The sequence below is a fragment of the Merops nubicus genome, unplaced genomic scaffold (genome assembly GCF_000691845.1).
Source record: "Merops nubicus isolate BGI_N331 unplaced genomic scaffold, ASM69184v1 scaffold8085, whole genome shotgun sequence".
Taxonomy (NCBI): Eukaryota; Metazoa; Chordata; class Aves; order Coraciiformes; family Meropidae; genus Merops; species Merops nubicus.
The window spans coordinates 736-16,604 of NW_008607554.1; the positions used below are offsets into that span (position 1 = coordinate 736).

Here is a 15,869-nt window from a genome sequence, read left to right on the forward strand (position 1 = left end):
GGAGTGAATTTTAACATTGAAGTTTCTGTCGAGCTGTGTAAAGCTTGGGGTTGAAGGGCTAGGAGTATTTAGAGCTATAGATTCAGCTTATGGTGTTTGGTTTCATGAGTACCATGACCTGGATCATTCTTAGTTATGTGTTATGTGTGTACTGCGATGTAGAAATGATACATTCTTTTTTGCATTATGTTAAGTTCAGTAATACAATGACATTTGAAATGTCTTTTCAGTCCCCCAAATCCTGGATTGAAGAGGTCTTCAGTAAAAGAGAATGTGCACACATCATTCCCAGTTCAAAAGATCCTCACAGGTAAAACAATTAATTTAATTTTATTTCTGTTACATTTGGAAAGAGTCAGAATAATTTTTTATGGGTGTTGTGTGTAGCTTGGATGAAATTCTTTGCAGTGTTGCAATGTCCCAGTTGATGATGGCTGGTGTTTATGGGTTTTCATAGATACTGTCACGAGTACATTTTAAATGAGGCTCTTCGTTTGAATTAGAAGCTGTCACCAACTGACCTTTCTAGGCTTCTTAGATGCATTGCTCTCGGTCTAGGAACCAAAACTCTGGTATGGCATCCAGTTGAGAGCTTGAGTTACATGGAGCTACTGCTGCACAGGAATTCTTAATCCTGTACTGCCATTTTCTCCCATCCTGAGAATAATGCCTGCTGATGATCACAGTCTTCTGAGATAGAATTTTCTGCTTAGGCTGGTGTAGAGTATGAAAAGGGTAAGGACAAGAACAAATCCTCAGCCTATGTTTTAGGACCTGAGGAAGTAAACATAATTTGACGTTCCAGATTTTGTATCTTGTGAATGGTGTTCCCTCAATAAACATAAAGATCACATTCTGAGGATGCAAATGTCTAATTTTGATCATATTGTTTTGAACACATGGAGTAGATAAGATAGATAACTCTCTTATGAAATGCAGATTTGATATACAGTGTGAGATGTAAGACACAAAAAAATTACTGAAGTTGCCCTGAAGTTACATCTTCCAAGGGTGAGTGCAGAATAGAGCCTTTAACTCTGTTGATGTGATTTTTTTTCACAGATGGATTTATACTTTACGAATACCTTTACATATGTTTTCTTTCATATAAGCATGTATAAGTTGTCCATCTTTTATCACAGGTGTCCTGCAGGATGCCAAGTGTGCCAGAATTTAATCAGGTAAGAATGCATAAATATAAAGAATAAGAATGCATAAAATTAATGATAGGTATTCCTAGTCAAGGTCGTAATGACACCAAAAGCACCTTTCCTCTTACCTTGTCAGAGCAACATTTCTAGGGTGTGGTGCAAAATTTTTAGCATAGATCTGGGTAAAATAAATTGTTTTATAAGCTTTAATTCATTTACAATAGAGAAGTTTTTTCAAATACCTTGGATGAGTTTGTCTTAATCTTCTCCTGAGGAATGAAAGGCAGAAATGTGCGTTTAAGTGGGAGACAATTCCAGCTGTGTCCTGGGTGATTGGAAGGAGAGTGAAACAAAAGCAATGGAGAACAGTAAGAACTATGGAAAGAGGATAAACAAAATAAAGGAAGAACAACACAGTATAACTGGAACTAGCACTCGGATGCCAAGATGAGCAACAGGCAGGCAAGGTTGCATGACACACGGGATTTCATGTCCTATCCTCTCTCCACCTGTCTGAACACAGTGCTTCAAGGGACGGGGGCAATGGTGACAAGTTGCTGCTCAGTGCAGCAGGTGACTACCTCTGTGACTACCTCACCTTCCCCAGGTGCCCTTGCATTAACAGGTAGAAGGCTCTGCAAGTGGAACGAAACAATAGCAGAGGACAGTGGTTCATCTAGCTTGAATGTGTTGCTCAGGTATCAAAACCACTTCTATAAATTTAAAAAAAAAACAACAGGGTATTATCATAGGAAACTGTCCCGGGTGGAACAGGAAACCAAATATGCAGACCAGACCCAGTTCTCGGGGAACTGTACAGCCTCCCTGGGGCCCAGATTAAAGATGTGAAGAGAAAGCTTCCTACCCTGGTACAGCCCTCAGATTATTTTCCATTACTGATTTTTCAGGTAGGCAGCAATGACATTGCAACAAGAAGTGTGAGGGCAATCAAGAGATTCTTGGCCTGGAGATGACTGGTCAAGGGATCAGGAGCACAAGTATCATTCTCCTCTGTACTTCCAGTTTCGGGCAATGATGAGGGAAGAAACAGGAAGAGCCAGCAGATCAATACATGGAATTTTGGGTTGTTTGCTTTTGGGTTGGTTTACATCACACGAGGCTTGCTGGTAATGGATGGGGTACGCCTGTCACAAAGGTGTAAAAGGATCTTTGTGCAGGAGTTAGCAGGGCACATTGGAAGAGCTTTGGACTTGATTTGAAGGGGGATTTGAAGGGGAATAAGTATAAAACCCAGCTCACTAGAGATAAGCCTGGCAGCATCACACCAGTGTTTGAGGTGTTCTAGTAAGGACCTTTGGTCTGCCATGTCAGTGAAGGTAGGGAATGGAGATACATGCAGCAGCAGACACAGGGTTACTGATGTGTTAAAAACCACAGAAATGCCTGAGAGTGATCAGGTAGGAATTAGGCCTTCTCTGCCTAAAAAGAGTTATCCAGCCCTCTTAGCTGGAATTCAGGGATGGGGAGCAGGATGAAGCTTCCATAATTGCAGGGTAAATTATTAGCGACCTGGTACATCGCTTAGACACACGCAAGTCTGTGGGGCCAGATGGGCTCCACCAAGACACTTCCCATAATATATCAGCAGTTGTGCCTAACTGAGGAGATCCTAGCCGGCTGGAGGTTAGCAAATGTAGCCATCTACAACAAGGCCTAGAAGGAGGATCTGGAGAACTACAGGCCTGTAAAGGTGACATCAGTGCCAGGGAAGGTTATGGAGCACATCAGCTTGAGTTAAATCTGGTTGGCAGCCAGTCACGAGTGTATTCCCCAGGGCTCAATACTGGAGCCAGTGCTGTGTAATGTCTTTTTCTGTGGTCAGGATGAGAGGATCAAAGGCATCCTCAGTAAGTCTGCAGGAGTGTTGTCCTGCTAGAGGGTAAGAAGCATCTATAGAGGGATCTAGACAGGCTGGATCAATGGATGGAGGCTGGTGGTATGAGCTTCGACAAGACGACATTCCTGGTTCTGACCTTGGCTCAGTACAACTCCTTGCAACACTGCAGGTCTGGGGAAGAGTAGCTGGGAAGCTGCCTGGTGGAAAAGGACCTGGGGATGTAGGTCAATAGCTGGCTGAATATGAGCCAGCAGTGTGCCCAGGTGGCCAAGAAGGCCAACGGCATCCTGGATTTTATTAGAAACAGTGTGGCCAGCAGAATCAGGGAAGCAGTTGCCTCTCTGTACTTGGCATTGGTGAGGCCACACCTTGAGTGCTGTATGCTTGGTAGTGGGGTGAGTGTTGGTGTCTTCTCCCAAGCAGCAAGTGACAGGACAAGAGGAAGCAGTTTCAACTTACACCAGGGAAGGTTCAGGTTGGATATTAGGAAAAATTGCTTCACCAGTGGAGTTGTCAAGCATTGGGACATGTTGCCCAGGGAAGTGGTGGAGTCCCCGTTCCTGGAGGTGTTTGAAAGATGTGTAGATGTGGTGCTTAGGGCATGGTTTAGTGGTGGACTTGGCAGTGCTGTGTTAATGGTTGGGCTCAATGATTTTAAAAGTCTTTTCCAACCTAAACAATCCTATGATTCCATGAAAGAGGGTAGTAGAAACATCTCCAATGACAGGTTTTCTGAAGACTTTTTCATCTTCTCTGCCGTGGACATTTTGAGGTTTTGTTTTCAGGAAGGCAAGCAAAAAAATTATATCACTTTGATGCTTTTAACTCCTGTGTGCATTTTTCAGACAGATAGCATTTTGTCATTTGTATTAATGAATTGTTTTCAATCCAATGTTTGTCATTCAGCTGGTCTTCCGAAAAGAGTTATCATTTGTATTTTTATGATAATAAATCGATAATAAATTGTTAGAATAAAAATTTTGACTTTCCTTGCCATTTATTTTTTTGTGTGTGTAAGAGGCCTCTGAAGGCTGAAGCAGCACAAAACAGAGTTTCTGATGACTAATGATTAGCAAGCTGATGCTAACTAATCCCACAACCTACAGGAGCATGATTATTTGCTTTTTTAATTGTTTTACATTTTATGTTGTTTCTAAGATTTTTATGAAACAAGTCACAGTTTCCAAAAGAAAAAATGTGAGTCCTTGAAATCAGATGCCTTTGAAGGGTCAGTGTATAGCATGGTGTAGATTCAAAGACTTTTGCCGGTGTTCTGGAAGTAGAAATGCAGGGAGTATTTTAATGCTTCCTGATAATCTGTAGATACTCAGGTGGGTATCTAAAGTGAAATCAATTTGTGCTTCAAAATATAGCGGTTTAATCCTGTCTAAATTGAGATTACAGCAGTTCTCCAGTCCTCTCCCACCCCCCACAGAGAGACCACATTGTTACGTGCTCTGGGATGCTCATTGGTACAAAAATTAACCTGAGTGGTGGTGGTGTAAAACTAAATGAAGATTAGCTTTTCACCAAATCAACCTCATAATCAAACACAGTTTTGCTGCATGAAAGTGAATATTGCTGTGGGAGAGGGAGGATGAGAAACTGAAAATGTGCACTTTTCAGGTTGGGTCTGTTGTTTTTTTTTTTTTCCATTTTTCTCTGTAGAGACATCCCTTACTTTTGTGTTTTTTCTGTCTTGTAGTTCTTTCTTTCACATTTTGTAGAGCATTTTCATGCTGCTTAAATTCATGTGAATACTGTTTGTTGATATGTCTGTATATACACAGAATGTGTATGGGTGTCTGATGTTTGTTTCAGTGAGACATTATCTTGCAGGTATGTTTTCCCAAATGTCAACTGTTCTTGTTTTGTATATCTTAAGGTGTACACAGAACTTTTTTCTAGGAGAATTTTTCTGTTCAGAACAGTGGGAAGTAATTTTCACATGAATATTGTAACTGTATAATTGTATTTAGATCAGCAATGACATGGGGTTTTTGGCCTCCTGAGATCTGTAATTTTCCACAACATTTCAAAAGCAATCTAAATGTACTTGATACTTGTTATAATTTGACGTAATATTGTAGGTAAAAGAAATCTGTTAATGATTTCTCCCAGAGAACTTCCAAGGTTTGCAAACAGTTTATGAGTGGGTTATGCAACTATTTGCTAATACAAAGTAGAATAACTCCTTTTAGTATTTGCTATTCAAATCTGAGTAACTTACTAACACCTTTGTCTATGTTTCCCTGGTATGTTGAAATGGCCTCTCTTTACTCTTCAGTGCAGTGCTCACAAACACATCTCAGGCAGCACCTAGACCCATCTCGTAGCATGAATATCTGGGAATGTGGTGCTGAACTTCTGAATCCTTACAGATCTGAGATGTTCTTACAGTCTCTATATCTGACCTTTCAGACAGATTTTTGGGAAGCAGTCTCTAGAGTGCTGCCTGTTAGGGCACTGGATTTTGTAATCTGGCTACTGCAGTTACTTTTACCTCCATGTCAACCCTCCAGGTTTCCCCTTGTTCCTCAAAGTGTGAATTTTCCAGGAGCCTGCTTTTGTGTTACTGACATTTCTCCCTTCTACACCTGTAGCTTAGTGAGCCTTTGGGGCAAAGAAGATAAAGTTGTTGCAAAGACATTTTGAATCAATGCATATGATATAGTTACAGAATCAGAGGATACTTGGGCTGGCAGGGACTGGGGAGGTCTCCAGTGACAGCCCCTGCCCAGAACCATCTCAGCCCAGGGGTGAGACCCAGGCTGCTCAGGACTTCACCCAGCTGCGATGTGAAACTCCAAAGGCCAGAGGGAGCCCACCTTCCCCAGACCCCAGGCCCACCACTGGGATATCCTCCTGTGCAGTAGGCTTCTTATGTCCAGCCTCAAGCCTCCTGTGTTTCAGCTTGTGCTGCTGCCTCTCGACTTCCTTCCCCACACCACTGTGAAAAGACCAGCTGCATCTCCTCCATCCCCTCCTGTTGGTGCTGAGGATACTGTGGATGCCCCCAAAACCATCCCTCCTCCATGCTGAACCATCCTTGGTCCTGCAGCCTCTTCTCAGAGGTCAAGGACTCCAGCCTCACCATCTTGCACCAGTATGGTCACTCATGCCTGAAGCCCCTCTAGTTTGCTGGTTGGGGACCCAAACCGTACCCAGACAGCATCTGACAAGCACCTGGCTTGATACTGGCCTCCAGGTTTCATCTGACCCAACAGCCACCACCAGCCTGTGAGACCATCACCCAACCAGGTTGTCACCTGCCAACATGTCCTCCCTCCCAGACTATAACATCACAGCTCAGGACATCAGCCACCTCCATCAGTACCTTGAGGTACAGCCTGACAGGTCCCAGGGATGTATGTGAACTGAGTGCTCTTGAGCAATCCTGGCTCAGCCATCACCTCTGGCTGGCAGCTCCGCTCCTCCTTAAGCCCTGTCACGCAACTCAAAACATTACAGAAAAAATCCAGCTGTATTAAATTTGCAGCTTTTTTTTTTTTAAAAAAAGAAATACAGCTGTATTTAATGTTCTGCTTTGGTTTACTCAACCCTCCTGAGAGCCTCATGGTCTTGGCTTTTTACCTCCCACGTAGCTCAGGAGTCCTTAGCACATTGTCCTTTCTTGCTAGATGGGTAGAGAGAGTGTGCCAGTTTGAAGCAGAGCATAAACTATTTGGGAAATATGATAGTCTCTGAAGTAAAAGCAGCTGCACGTACCCTGCACACCTGTGTGTTGTGTGCAGTTCCTCCACTGCCTGTGCAGCATGACTGGTTATCCTGAGTGCAGTTCACCTCTGGGTAGATTTACAGGTAAATGTTAGGTACGTAGCATAAATGATGTTAATTACTAAAATAGTTCAGTGTTCACTGGGCTTCTCAATCTCAAGGTTACTGCACTGATTTGTCTTGTCTGATGGTTAATTCCTTCCCACAGAATCACTGCTTTGAGAGGCAGGTTGCTCTTGTTCTTGCTGCTCTAGGAGGGGCTGCTGATGGAACCGTGTGGAACTGTGTGGAACAGTAATGTATGAGACAGTCATTCTCTGCTCCTATATTGATGATGGGCAGAGATTAAGTCAGAGTTTAGAAAATGTAATCGGTGATGATAAGCCTCACTGCTCTTCAGTGCATTCCCTCCAAGGGCTGGTGTTTGCTGAGTTGAACTCAGACTGTAACATGGTATCTAAGCGAGTAGTGTAAGGTAATATATTTAGCTGGGACTGCTGCTGGTTTTCTGTCTTTTGAAATAAAAGTGTTGTTATTGTGAGCCCACTCTGGGAGGAATACAGTGACCACAAGGTATTTTCAGAACCAAAGGACAGTAGGATATTTATGTTTTTTCCTCATCTTCCATATAAAGGTCAAGTTTTTCCTGACATTCTTTGTCTCATACTCTGGAGTCACCCAAAAAAGCAAGTTGAAAAAAATATAGCAAGGAGGATAATAGCTCAGCTGTAGAAAAATTTTTCCTCTGAACACCAATAATGAATTCAAAACTCTCTCTTTCTTTCACTCTTTTCCTTGAGATATGTAGGGAGAGTCATAAACAAGTATAGTCATTGGCCTCATGGTCTTTGTGGACGGATTTTATCCAAATCTGTGTTCCTTGTGCTATCTGCTTTGCTGCTGCATTGCTCTGAAACACTTAGTTTAGATATGTCTCTATAGTAGCTCTTGAGTATGGATTTTGAGTTCACATGAAAGTGACCTAATGTGACTGGCTTATTCTCTAAGTTCCAGCTTTGATACTTTTTGTTTAGTTGTGAGCCTTGACTTGCTTGTCTTGGTTTGCCTATGAGTAGGCAAAATTACAACAAGTTTTGGTTTTGGGGACATCAAAATGAGATGCCTAGATCAATAGTTTTTTTTTCAGCAGCTCTTGTGCCCCCTTTGCTCATCCCTGGTTTTGGTTTGGCACAGTGCAAATGGTTGTGGAGTCATACAGTGAGCCGGAACGGGCAATTCTTCTGGTTATAGTAACTTGTCAATAAAAACTCTTTGTGAGGCTTATTTCCTCCTCACAGCTAGGTAATTTCCTCTTCATTTTCCCAGGAATCAGTTGTGAGGACATGCCTGACTTCGTTCTGGCAAGTCCCTTGATTTCTGGGCTATCCTGCTGTTTGTCGCAGTGAGGGAAAAGGTGTGGACAGTCTAAGTTAGCTAGTCCATGTTGAATTAGCTTGACAAAAATCTGAGCATTTTCTGTAGTCCCTATTTCATTCTGACTTCTAGCCAACCATCATCATATATGTGATGATAGAGCTCAAGACTTTTCTGCAGTGCTAGGCTTCTACAGCTCTTTATTCCTCCACTGAATAAGATAATTTAATTGAGTTGTTAATTCCACCCAAGCATGTGAGGCTTCCTTCTCCAGTCTGCTTTTGCAGAACATTGAATCAATCAAATATAGTTTGCCTGTGTTGAAAAACTGGAGTGCAAATCTAATGTCATGGTTTCCAGATATCAAAAAGTGTCTTTCTAACTAGTACACTTCCTTAATTTCTTTAGAGTTGTTTTAGGCCTTGGTTTTGTCCACTTGTTATTTTTAATCTATTTGTCTTTCACCAGTGAGTTACCACTCCTGTCCACAGAAAACTCCCTCTTTCTGAATGTACCTCTTTCTGAATGTACCTCCTCAGGGTTTTGCAGATGTTTATATCTAACCTGCCCCTAGATCCACAAGTAGTACATCTGAGTCCCAAGGCAGTCATTGAGTTTGGGTTGTTGAAGGCTGATTGATATCTTAAAAAGAGTAAAAGGAAAGAGTTTTTCTCTATTTCCTAGGGTATATTAACTTCTGAAATTTCTAAAGGAAAACTGGACTATCTTATGTCACTATGATTTCTGTTGAAGTTAATCCTGCAGAAGAGACTGGAGCCTGTCAAAGCCTGTGTGACAGTAATACTGGTTGAATTTGGAATCTGGGTTATTCATTCATGTTGCAAACCTTTAATGCTTACTGAGTTTCTGCTATACTTCCATTAACATTGCACTTTAATCCGTTTATTTTGTATATTCACTTTGATGGCATCCAAAGGTTAGAAGAAAGCTCACAATGAAGTTCTGTCTAGACTGAGGGCTGCTTCTCTCCTCCTGATTAATGACAGTAACTCCTAGATCTTTCCTCAATATATAGAATAACCTGTGGTAGTAGTCATAGCAAACCTCGGTGTCCTAAAATACTCCTGTGAAATGTCACATACAAGACCAGTAAAGCTGAGCTGCATTGTGGAGGTCAGATTGGCTGTATGGGACTCTTAAACTGTTACAGAATCACACGTAATCACAGGATAGTTTGGATTGTGAGACACCTTTGAAGAGTATCCAGGCCAACCCCCAGCTGTTACTCAAGTAGAGAACAAATTCTGTTTCCAACAAAACATATTTATGATTTAATTCAAGGTCATTTTGCCACTGTAGAGATTTTTTTTTTTTCAGATGAGTTAATTTTTATTATATTACCTGTCAGAAAGCTACAATATCCTCCTTTGTAGAAAAAATATTTTGTCTATTCTGATGACGCTCCTAGAGCTGCATGCAAATGTGTTTGATATAAAATAACTTATTTGGTTTTAATGTGAGATGTTGCTGTGGACGGTTGATTGGAGATCACCCAGGAGTAGACTGTAGCTGGCCTGTTTATCAGGCAGCCTCGCAGAGAGATGGTGGAGAATGGTCTGTGCAAAGCCACACCAAGACAAGTCCAACAGATGCATTTGGTACCATCAGTTTTCAAGATGGAGAGCACACATACCATGCCAAGGTAAGAAAGGCAAAGAGTGATTTTGGGTGAATATCAGATTGTTTGTCTTAGGAGGGCAGGGTAATCTAAAAGTAAGTCATGGTAGAGTGTGTGTATGATATTTTTACGTTGAACTTCACCGTGATTAAGCATAATATGTCTTGCCATCTGTATTGCTCACTGGTGTATTTTTATTTTTTTGTATTTTTTAGCAGGATTGGAAAATTCTAATCCTGCATAAAATACTTAAGATCTTAATGATGAGAACTTTGTAATATGTTGCAGTTTCTTGTTGGTGGGCATTTAAAGGATATTTATTTTATCCATTAATATTTCTTCCAGTATATTAGACTCTCTTATGATAGCAATTTGGATCAGCTGTTGCACCTGATGGTTAAAGAATGGCAGATGGAGTTGCCAAAGCTAGTGATCTCTGTCCATGGAGGCATTCAAAATTTCAAGCTTCCCTCAAAGGTCAAGCAGGTTTTCAGCAAAGGATTGGTGAAGGCTGCTGAGACTACAGGAGCATGGATAATTACAGAAGGCATCAATAGTGGTAATGTATTTATTGGTCATTGTTTCAGTCTTCCTCTGGTGTTCCTTGAATGTGAGCTTATACATTTAGGGCATGTATAATGAATTTTTTAAAATATAATTTGTGATATTTTAGCACAAAATTAAGGATTTTTTTAAGGATCAATACATAATTCAGAGTGATGTCATGTCTGCTGTTGACATGTATTCTGATTTATTTATTTATTTATTTATTTTTAAATTAAAGAGTAGAATATTCTTCATCTAATAACAGGCATTGATAGGAAATAACCAGAACTTTTCTGCAGTCAGTTTTATCTGCTTCATTACAATACTTAGATTCTGAGGACTTTGACTGGTGCTTTTAAACAGCTTTCAATTCTAAGTTAAACTTGTGTTATATAAATAAGGTTTTCAATTTGGATAATCCATTAACTAGTGTATTAGTATCTGAAACAGCCTGTAGACTACTCTCAAAAACTGAGGGGGTCAGTAAGCCACAGAACTGAAATGGTTTTACTTCTTTAGCTTTTATTTAAATCCAGTGACTTTGCAGGAGAACTATTCTGTGCATTTATGTAAATAATAAAGTTTTGCAGAGGTAGAAAGCAGCATTAGTAACATACATGAGTGTTCTTAATTAGAAATACGTATCGACATTGAAACATCGATACATTTCACCTTAGCCTTACAATTCCTGCAGTGCATGTCAAATATACAAGCTGGGTGGGTGGTTTGTTTCTAGTTAACACATAACCATAGGATGAATTAAATGATGGCAAACTCTTCCCTCAGTGTCCTACAGCAGGTCTCTGAATGTAGAAGAAAAATGATGATTTAATTATCTGTTTAGGAGTGTCCAGGCATGTGGGGGATGCCCTGAAAGGCCGTGCCTCACCACACCTGAGAAAGATCTGTGCTGTTGGGATTCCTCCATGGGGTATCGTTGAGAACCAGAGAGATCTCATAGGAAAGGATGTGAGTTGGACACATTTTATTAATAAAAGCCTTCATGTTAAGGGGAGTCTATAGCTTTCTTACATACTTAATTTTCTGCTCACTTCATTTCACTGATTTGGTATTTTTTCTTAGTATCTGAGTATTAGATTTTACTCAGCAGTAGAATTCTGTGGTGTGTTGAGGCACTGTATTTTGCTTTTTGTATGTAAATTAATAGTTTATTTCTTAGTTTCTTTTTTAAGTTTTGTAATTAATTAGGCAGTTCTCTTGTGTTTGCAAAGATGTGTGCATGTGATTAGGAGTGTGCAGTCAGGGTAATGGTACACACAAATAGGCCGTTAATATACATGACTTGTATTCATAAACTAGAAGTTCATGTGAGTGCAAATCTGAGGGCACAACCTACATAACTAAGAACACTTGACAAGTAAGGTGAAATCATCCCTGTTAAGTGATAGCTCACATGATTTTAATGGGAATGCACCTGGGAAAAATATGCCTTTGTGTTTCAGCTTCTGCAAAGAAGGCAAGCAGGCAGTGACTCCAACTAATGACTGCAAGCCTAATCAGAAATAATTTACTTGGTGTTAATTGTGGTTTTGTTGCTGTTAAGAATCAAATGAAAACCTGTGTTTGAGCAGAGCAGCAAGAATCTTTCAGATGATGGAGGCTTTTAGTAGATCACAATAGGATGCAGAAAAATAAGTTATGCAACATAAATGATTTATTGATTTATTTATCTGTTTATTTATTTTAGGTAGTTTGCCTGTACCAGACTCTCAGTAATCCACTCAGCAAGCTAAGTACCCTCAACAGCATGCATTCTCATTTTCTAATGGCAGATGATGGGACAGTAGGCAAGTATGGGAATGAAATGATGCTCAGGAGGAACTTGGAGAAGTACATATCACTTCAGAAAATACACACAAGTGAGTACTGCTGTGGTCATCTTTGTGACAGAAAGACGTATCCTAAAAGTTGTGGAGATACTTGACATTTCCTGTTACATGTTATACATCCTCATTTGCCACAGATTTCACTGAGCTTGAAAGCCATTTATTGCGTGTGTCTTGCACTCTGAACATCAGGAAACTGAAAAGGACAGCATTTTTATAAAGCATTATGCATTTGGGCTAACTTCCGTTTTGTTTTCTCAGTTGTAGAAACATCTAAATTACTCAGATTAATGGTAAGTACTGAGCAGTCGTTCACTCTGCAGTTTTGCATGGTCTCTAAAAAAGCTCTAGATAGTTTTCCAGCATTTTGATAGGTGGAAAAAATTGTCAGTTTCAGTGGAATTTGAATCTTTGTTCCCCTGTTCATTACTTTTATCCTCATCACTCTTCTATATTGCAAACCTGTGACGTCCTGAAGTACAGAAGCAGAGACTTGTTGTGAAAGGAGTACCTTCAGCCAATGTTTGTCAGATTGCTTAAATTCCCTTGTTTGCCTATAGAGTAACTGAATTGTGGTATAGGAATAATGAATGAAGTATTTATTACATTGACAAGTATTTCTTTTTATGCATTAGATTGTATACATTGTTTGTAGAGGTTCACTCTTACATAATGATTTAAACCATGAAGTATGTTAAAAAGACATTAGCAGAGTTATGATGTTGAATCTTTGTTTCCTTTATCTGCTCACTTTGTGGATTTTACAAACTTACTAACTTACCCAGTTTTTGATGTGTTCCTATTTAGAGCTTCTTACTCGACCTCTTATATCTGTTCTTACCATGCATTTTTACAAGTCAGACTTTCTGTTGTTTTTCCAATTCTATTGCATCTTTAATGAAATTTCTTTCTGATCATTAAAAACTCCCACCCTACTGCTCTAAAACTGGAGAAAATCTGTAAATAAATGCCTGATTCCTTTTCAATGTGTATAGGTGAACAAGTGGATATTGACCACTTTTCAAACACTGTCAGCATCTTTGCCTCTGAGAGCTGTCATAAAATGCAGAGGGATATTCTGAAGGATGTCTCTTCTTTCCAGTGCTAGGGCTGTTTACAGTTTTATCAGAGGTTTTTATGGTCTTTTTGATCTGGTTGCAGAAGTTCTTTCCAAGTCTTAAAAAGTGTAAGTCACATTAGATATGATGAAGGCATGAATTCCTCTCCATTGAACCATATATGAAACTCCTTCATGAGTATTTATTTACCAGATGTTCTGATTTTTTTGTGTGTGTGACTAAGACCTATATGTAACTGGTCAGGTGTGTTTTGAAACAGGAATGGGACAAGGTGTACCTGTAGTTGGGTTGGTGGTGGAAGGAGGCCCCAATGTGATCCTAATGGTGTGGGAGTACGTGAGGGCCAGCCCAGCTGTCCCCGTCGTGGTCTATGAGGGCACTGGCAGAGCTGCAGATATCTTGGCATTTACCCACAAACACACAGGTGATACGGGGTGAGTAGTGGAATAATGCTTCTCCTCATTGGTCTGTTGTATTGGGAGGGACCTGAAAATGCCTGTCTCAAAACTGCCGAGATAATTTCTGATGCTTCTGGTAATGACCCAACCATGGTCTTTTGTTAGGTTTTATTTTTGTGAAGTGAGAGCACAGTTTCTTCCTTCTCTGCCTCGAACTAGTGCTGAAAGGATCATTCTGCCCAATTTACCATGGCTTTTTTTGAAGAGGAAAAACAAAAGGCATCTAGCTATTTTGAGTTAAAACAATATTTCTCACATCTGGTGAGGGACACTGTTTGGGACCCCAGAGAACCTACGTGGGTTTTGACTAAATACTTTCTCCTCCCATCAGTATTCATTTGGGTTGCACAAAGCTTTTGAGACTAGGGATGGAGTTAGTTACTGTAGGAGCCTCAAGCTGGGATAGGAGGAAGACCAGGTTTCCTTGGCTTGGGTTTTGGTTTATCCAGTGGTAACAGATTTGTCATCCTTATCTAGCTGTAACTCTTTATGTCATTTCAAGTGCAGCCTCAGGTACAGACTTTATTAAACAGACCTTGATGAAAATTTTATGTCCTTTATATCCAAACTGGAACTAACTAACTATTTGTATAGCAAATTAATATTTTTGTGAAAGTTTTTAAAGTCAAAAGAACTTTTTAATTAAATAGTCAAATTCTTAAAAAATGGCCTGGGTTCATTCAAATTTTTTAGAATGAACAATTCAATAAACTTTATATCCTATCTATTTGTTATCTCTTCTAAATATTCTTTTAGGGGGGTAGTATTTTTCCCTAATGTGTTTTATTGAGAACTTTCTTCTGCACTTGCTTTGTCATTGTTGAGACAGACACGACACAGAAGTTTGTGAGCAAGAAGACACTTTTATTGTTCTAACAAGCCTTTTTATATTTTTTCTTAAACTTATGTGTCTATATATGATTGGTTCAGTCAAGGATCAACAGTTCATGACTGGACAACTTTTCTCTGCTGTCACTTTTTGTTTACTCCACTCTTTTCAGGACTTTCCAGCCTCTTCAAAGATACATGGTTATCTGCTTGCATTCCGATCCCTTGGACTAGCTGAGGTTTCCCATGTTGCTTCTTCTGCCATGTTCTTGATAATTGGAAAAAAAAATATACTGCCACTTAAAAAAAAAGGGAAAATATGGATAGAAAGGTTAACAGGAAGATAACTGAGGGGAAAAACGGTGGGAGATGTATGAAGCCTAATGAACAGATGATATAGAGTGTGATTTTATTGCTGTTTGATAATTGAAAGAAAGAAAAATCTTGCTGTACTTCTAGTGATTTTTAACTTTATATCCATAGACAATCCTTTGAAAATCGTTAACTTTTTAATTTGTTCAATTTCCAATAGTATATATGTAAGGTCAGAACTAATGCCTATGTGAATAAAAATTTATGTTACGGGATGCCTCTGCTTTGCTTCTCCTGCAAAGAATGCAGGAATAAGTCATCAGAGAAGTAGAAATAATAGAGATTTTTCCTTGGGTGTGCTTCACACAAATTTCATCTTCTGCTGAGCTGTCATTTGGGCTGATAGGAAATAGCTAAAAATATACTTATTCTTGCTTGTATATTTGTTTTTCAGGGAGCTGCGCCCTCAAGTGAAGGAGGAAGTCTTAGCGATGATTCAAAACACATTTAGTTTGGGACAGAAACAGTCCAGTCATCTATTTCACATTTTGATGGAATGCATGGAGCACAGAGAGTCCGTGAGTGGGGTTCATGCTCTGAGTTTAGGATATCTTAATTTGCTGTTACCCTTTTTTGCTCTTTCTATGGTGGGTTGGCAAGGGCACAGAAGTTGCAGAAGTAATGGTCTTTTCTCTAATATAAAGATAATACAAAGGTATCTGTGCTGATTTATATGTTGAGTAGCTCCACAACACCTGTTAACTTTTCAGGTCTCAGTGGTTGCTTATGAAATGACAGCCTGTCTGATTTTAGTATAAGGTCAGACATCATTGTTTTTACGGGAAAGATCAAGTAATTCCTACTTTTTTTTTTTTTTCCTGCTCTCGTAGCATCTTGTAATTTAGAAATGCTTCCATTCATTCCTCTACTCATAACAGAATTATGCTAGAACTTGTCTGTGACATTTTGAAAATAAATTTCTATGGAAATTTATTTTCAAAATGTGCTGCCATGTTTGTTGGCTCAGGTGCTCATTTGT

General features: G+C 39.7%; 1 protein-coding gene across 1 annotated transcript in view; it reads left to right on the forward strand.

The window, feature by feature from the left end:
* Nucleotides 1-206: 206 nt before the first annotated feature.
* TRPM6 (transient receptor potential cation channel, subfamily M, member 6) overlaps nt 207-15,869 on the forward strand; it is a gene marked incomplete at its 3' end in the record, with an annotated part of 57,226 nt that continues 41,563 nt past the window's right edge. The window contains exons 1-8 of the mRNA XM_008939976.1: nt 207-310; nt 1,143-1,181; nt 9,604-9,784; nt 10,106-10,319; nt 11,151-11,275; nt 12,015-12,186; nt 13,492-13,666; nt 15,285-15,408. Of these exons, the coding sequence (XP_008938224.1) occupies nt 207-310; nt 1,143-1,181; nt 9,604-9,784; nt 10,106-10,319; nt 11,151-11,275; nt 12,015-12,186; nt 13,492-13,666; nt 15,285-15,408 (1,134 nt within the window). The remainder of the gene's footprint in view (nt 311-1,142; nt 1,182-9,603; nt 9,785-10,105; nt 10,320-11,150; nt 11,276-12,014; nt 12,187-13,491; nt 13,667-15,284; nt 15,409-15,869) is intronic.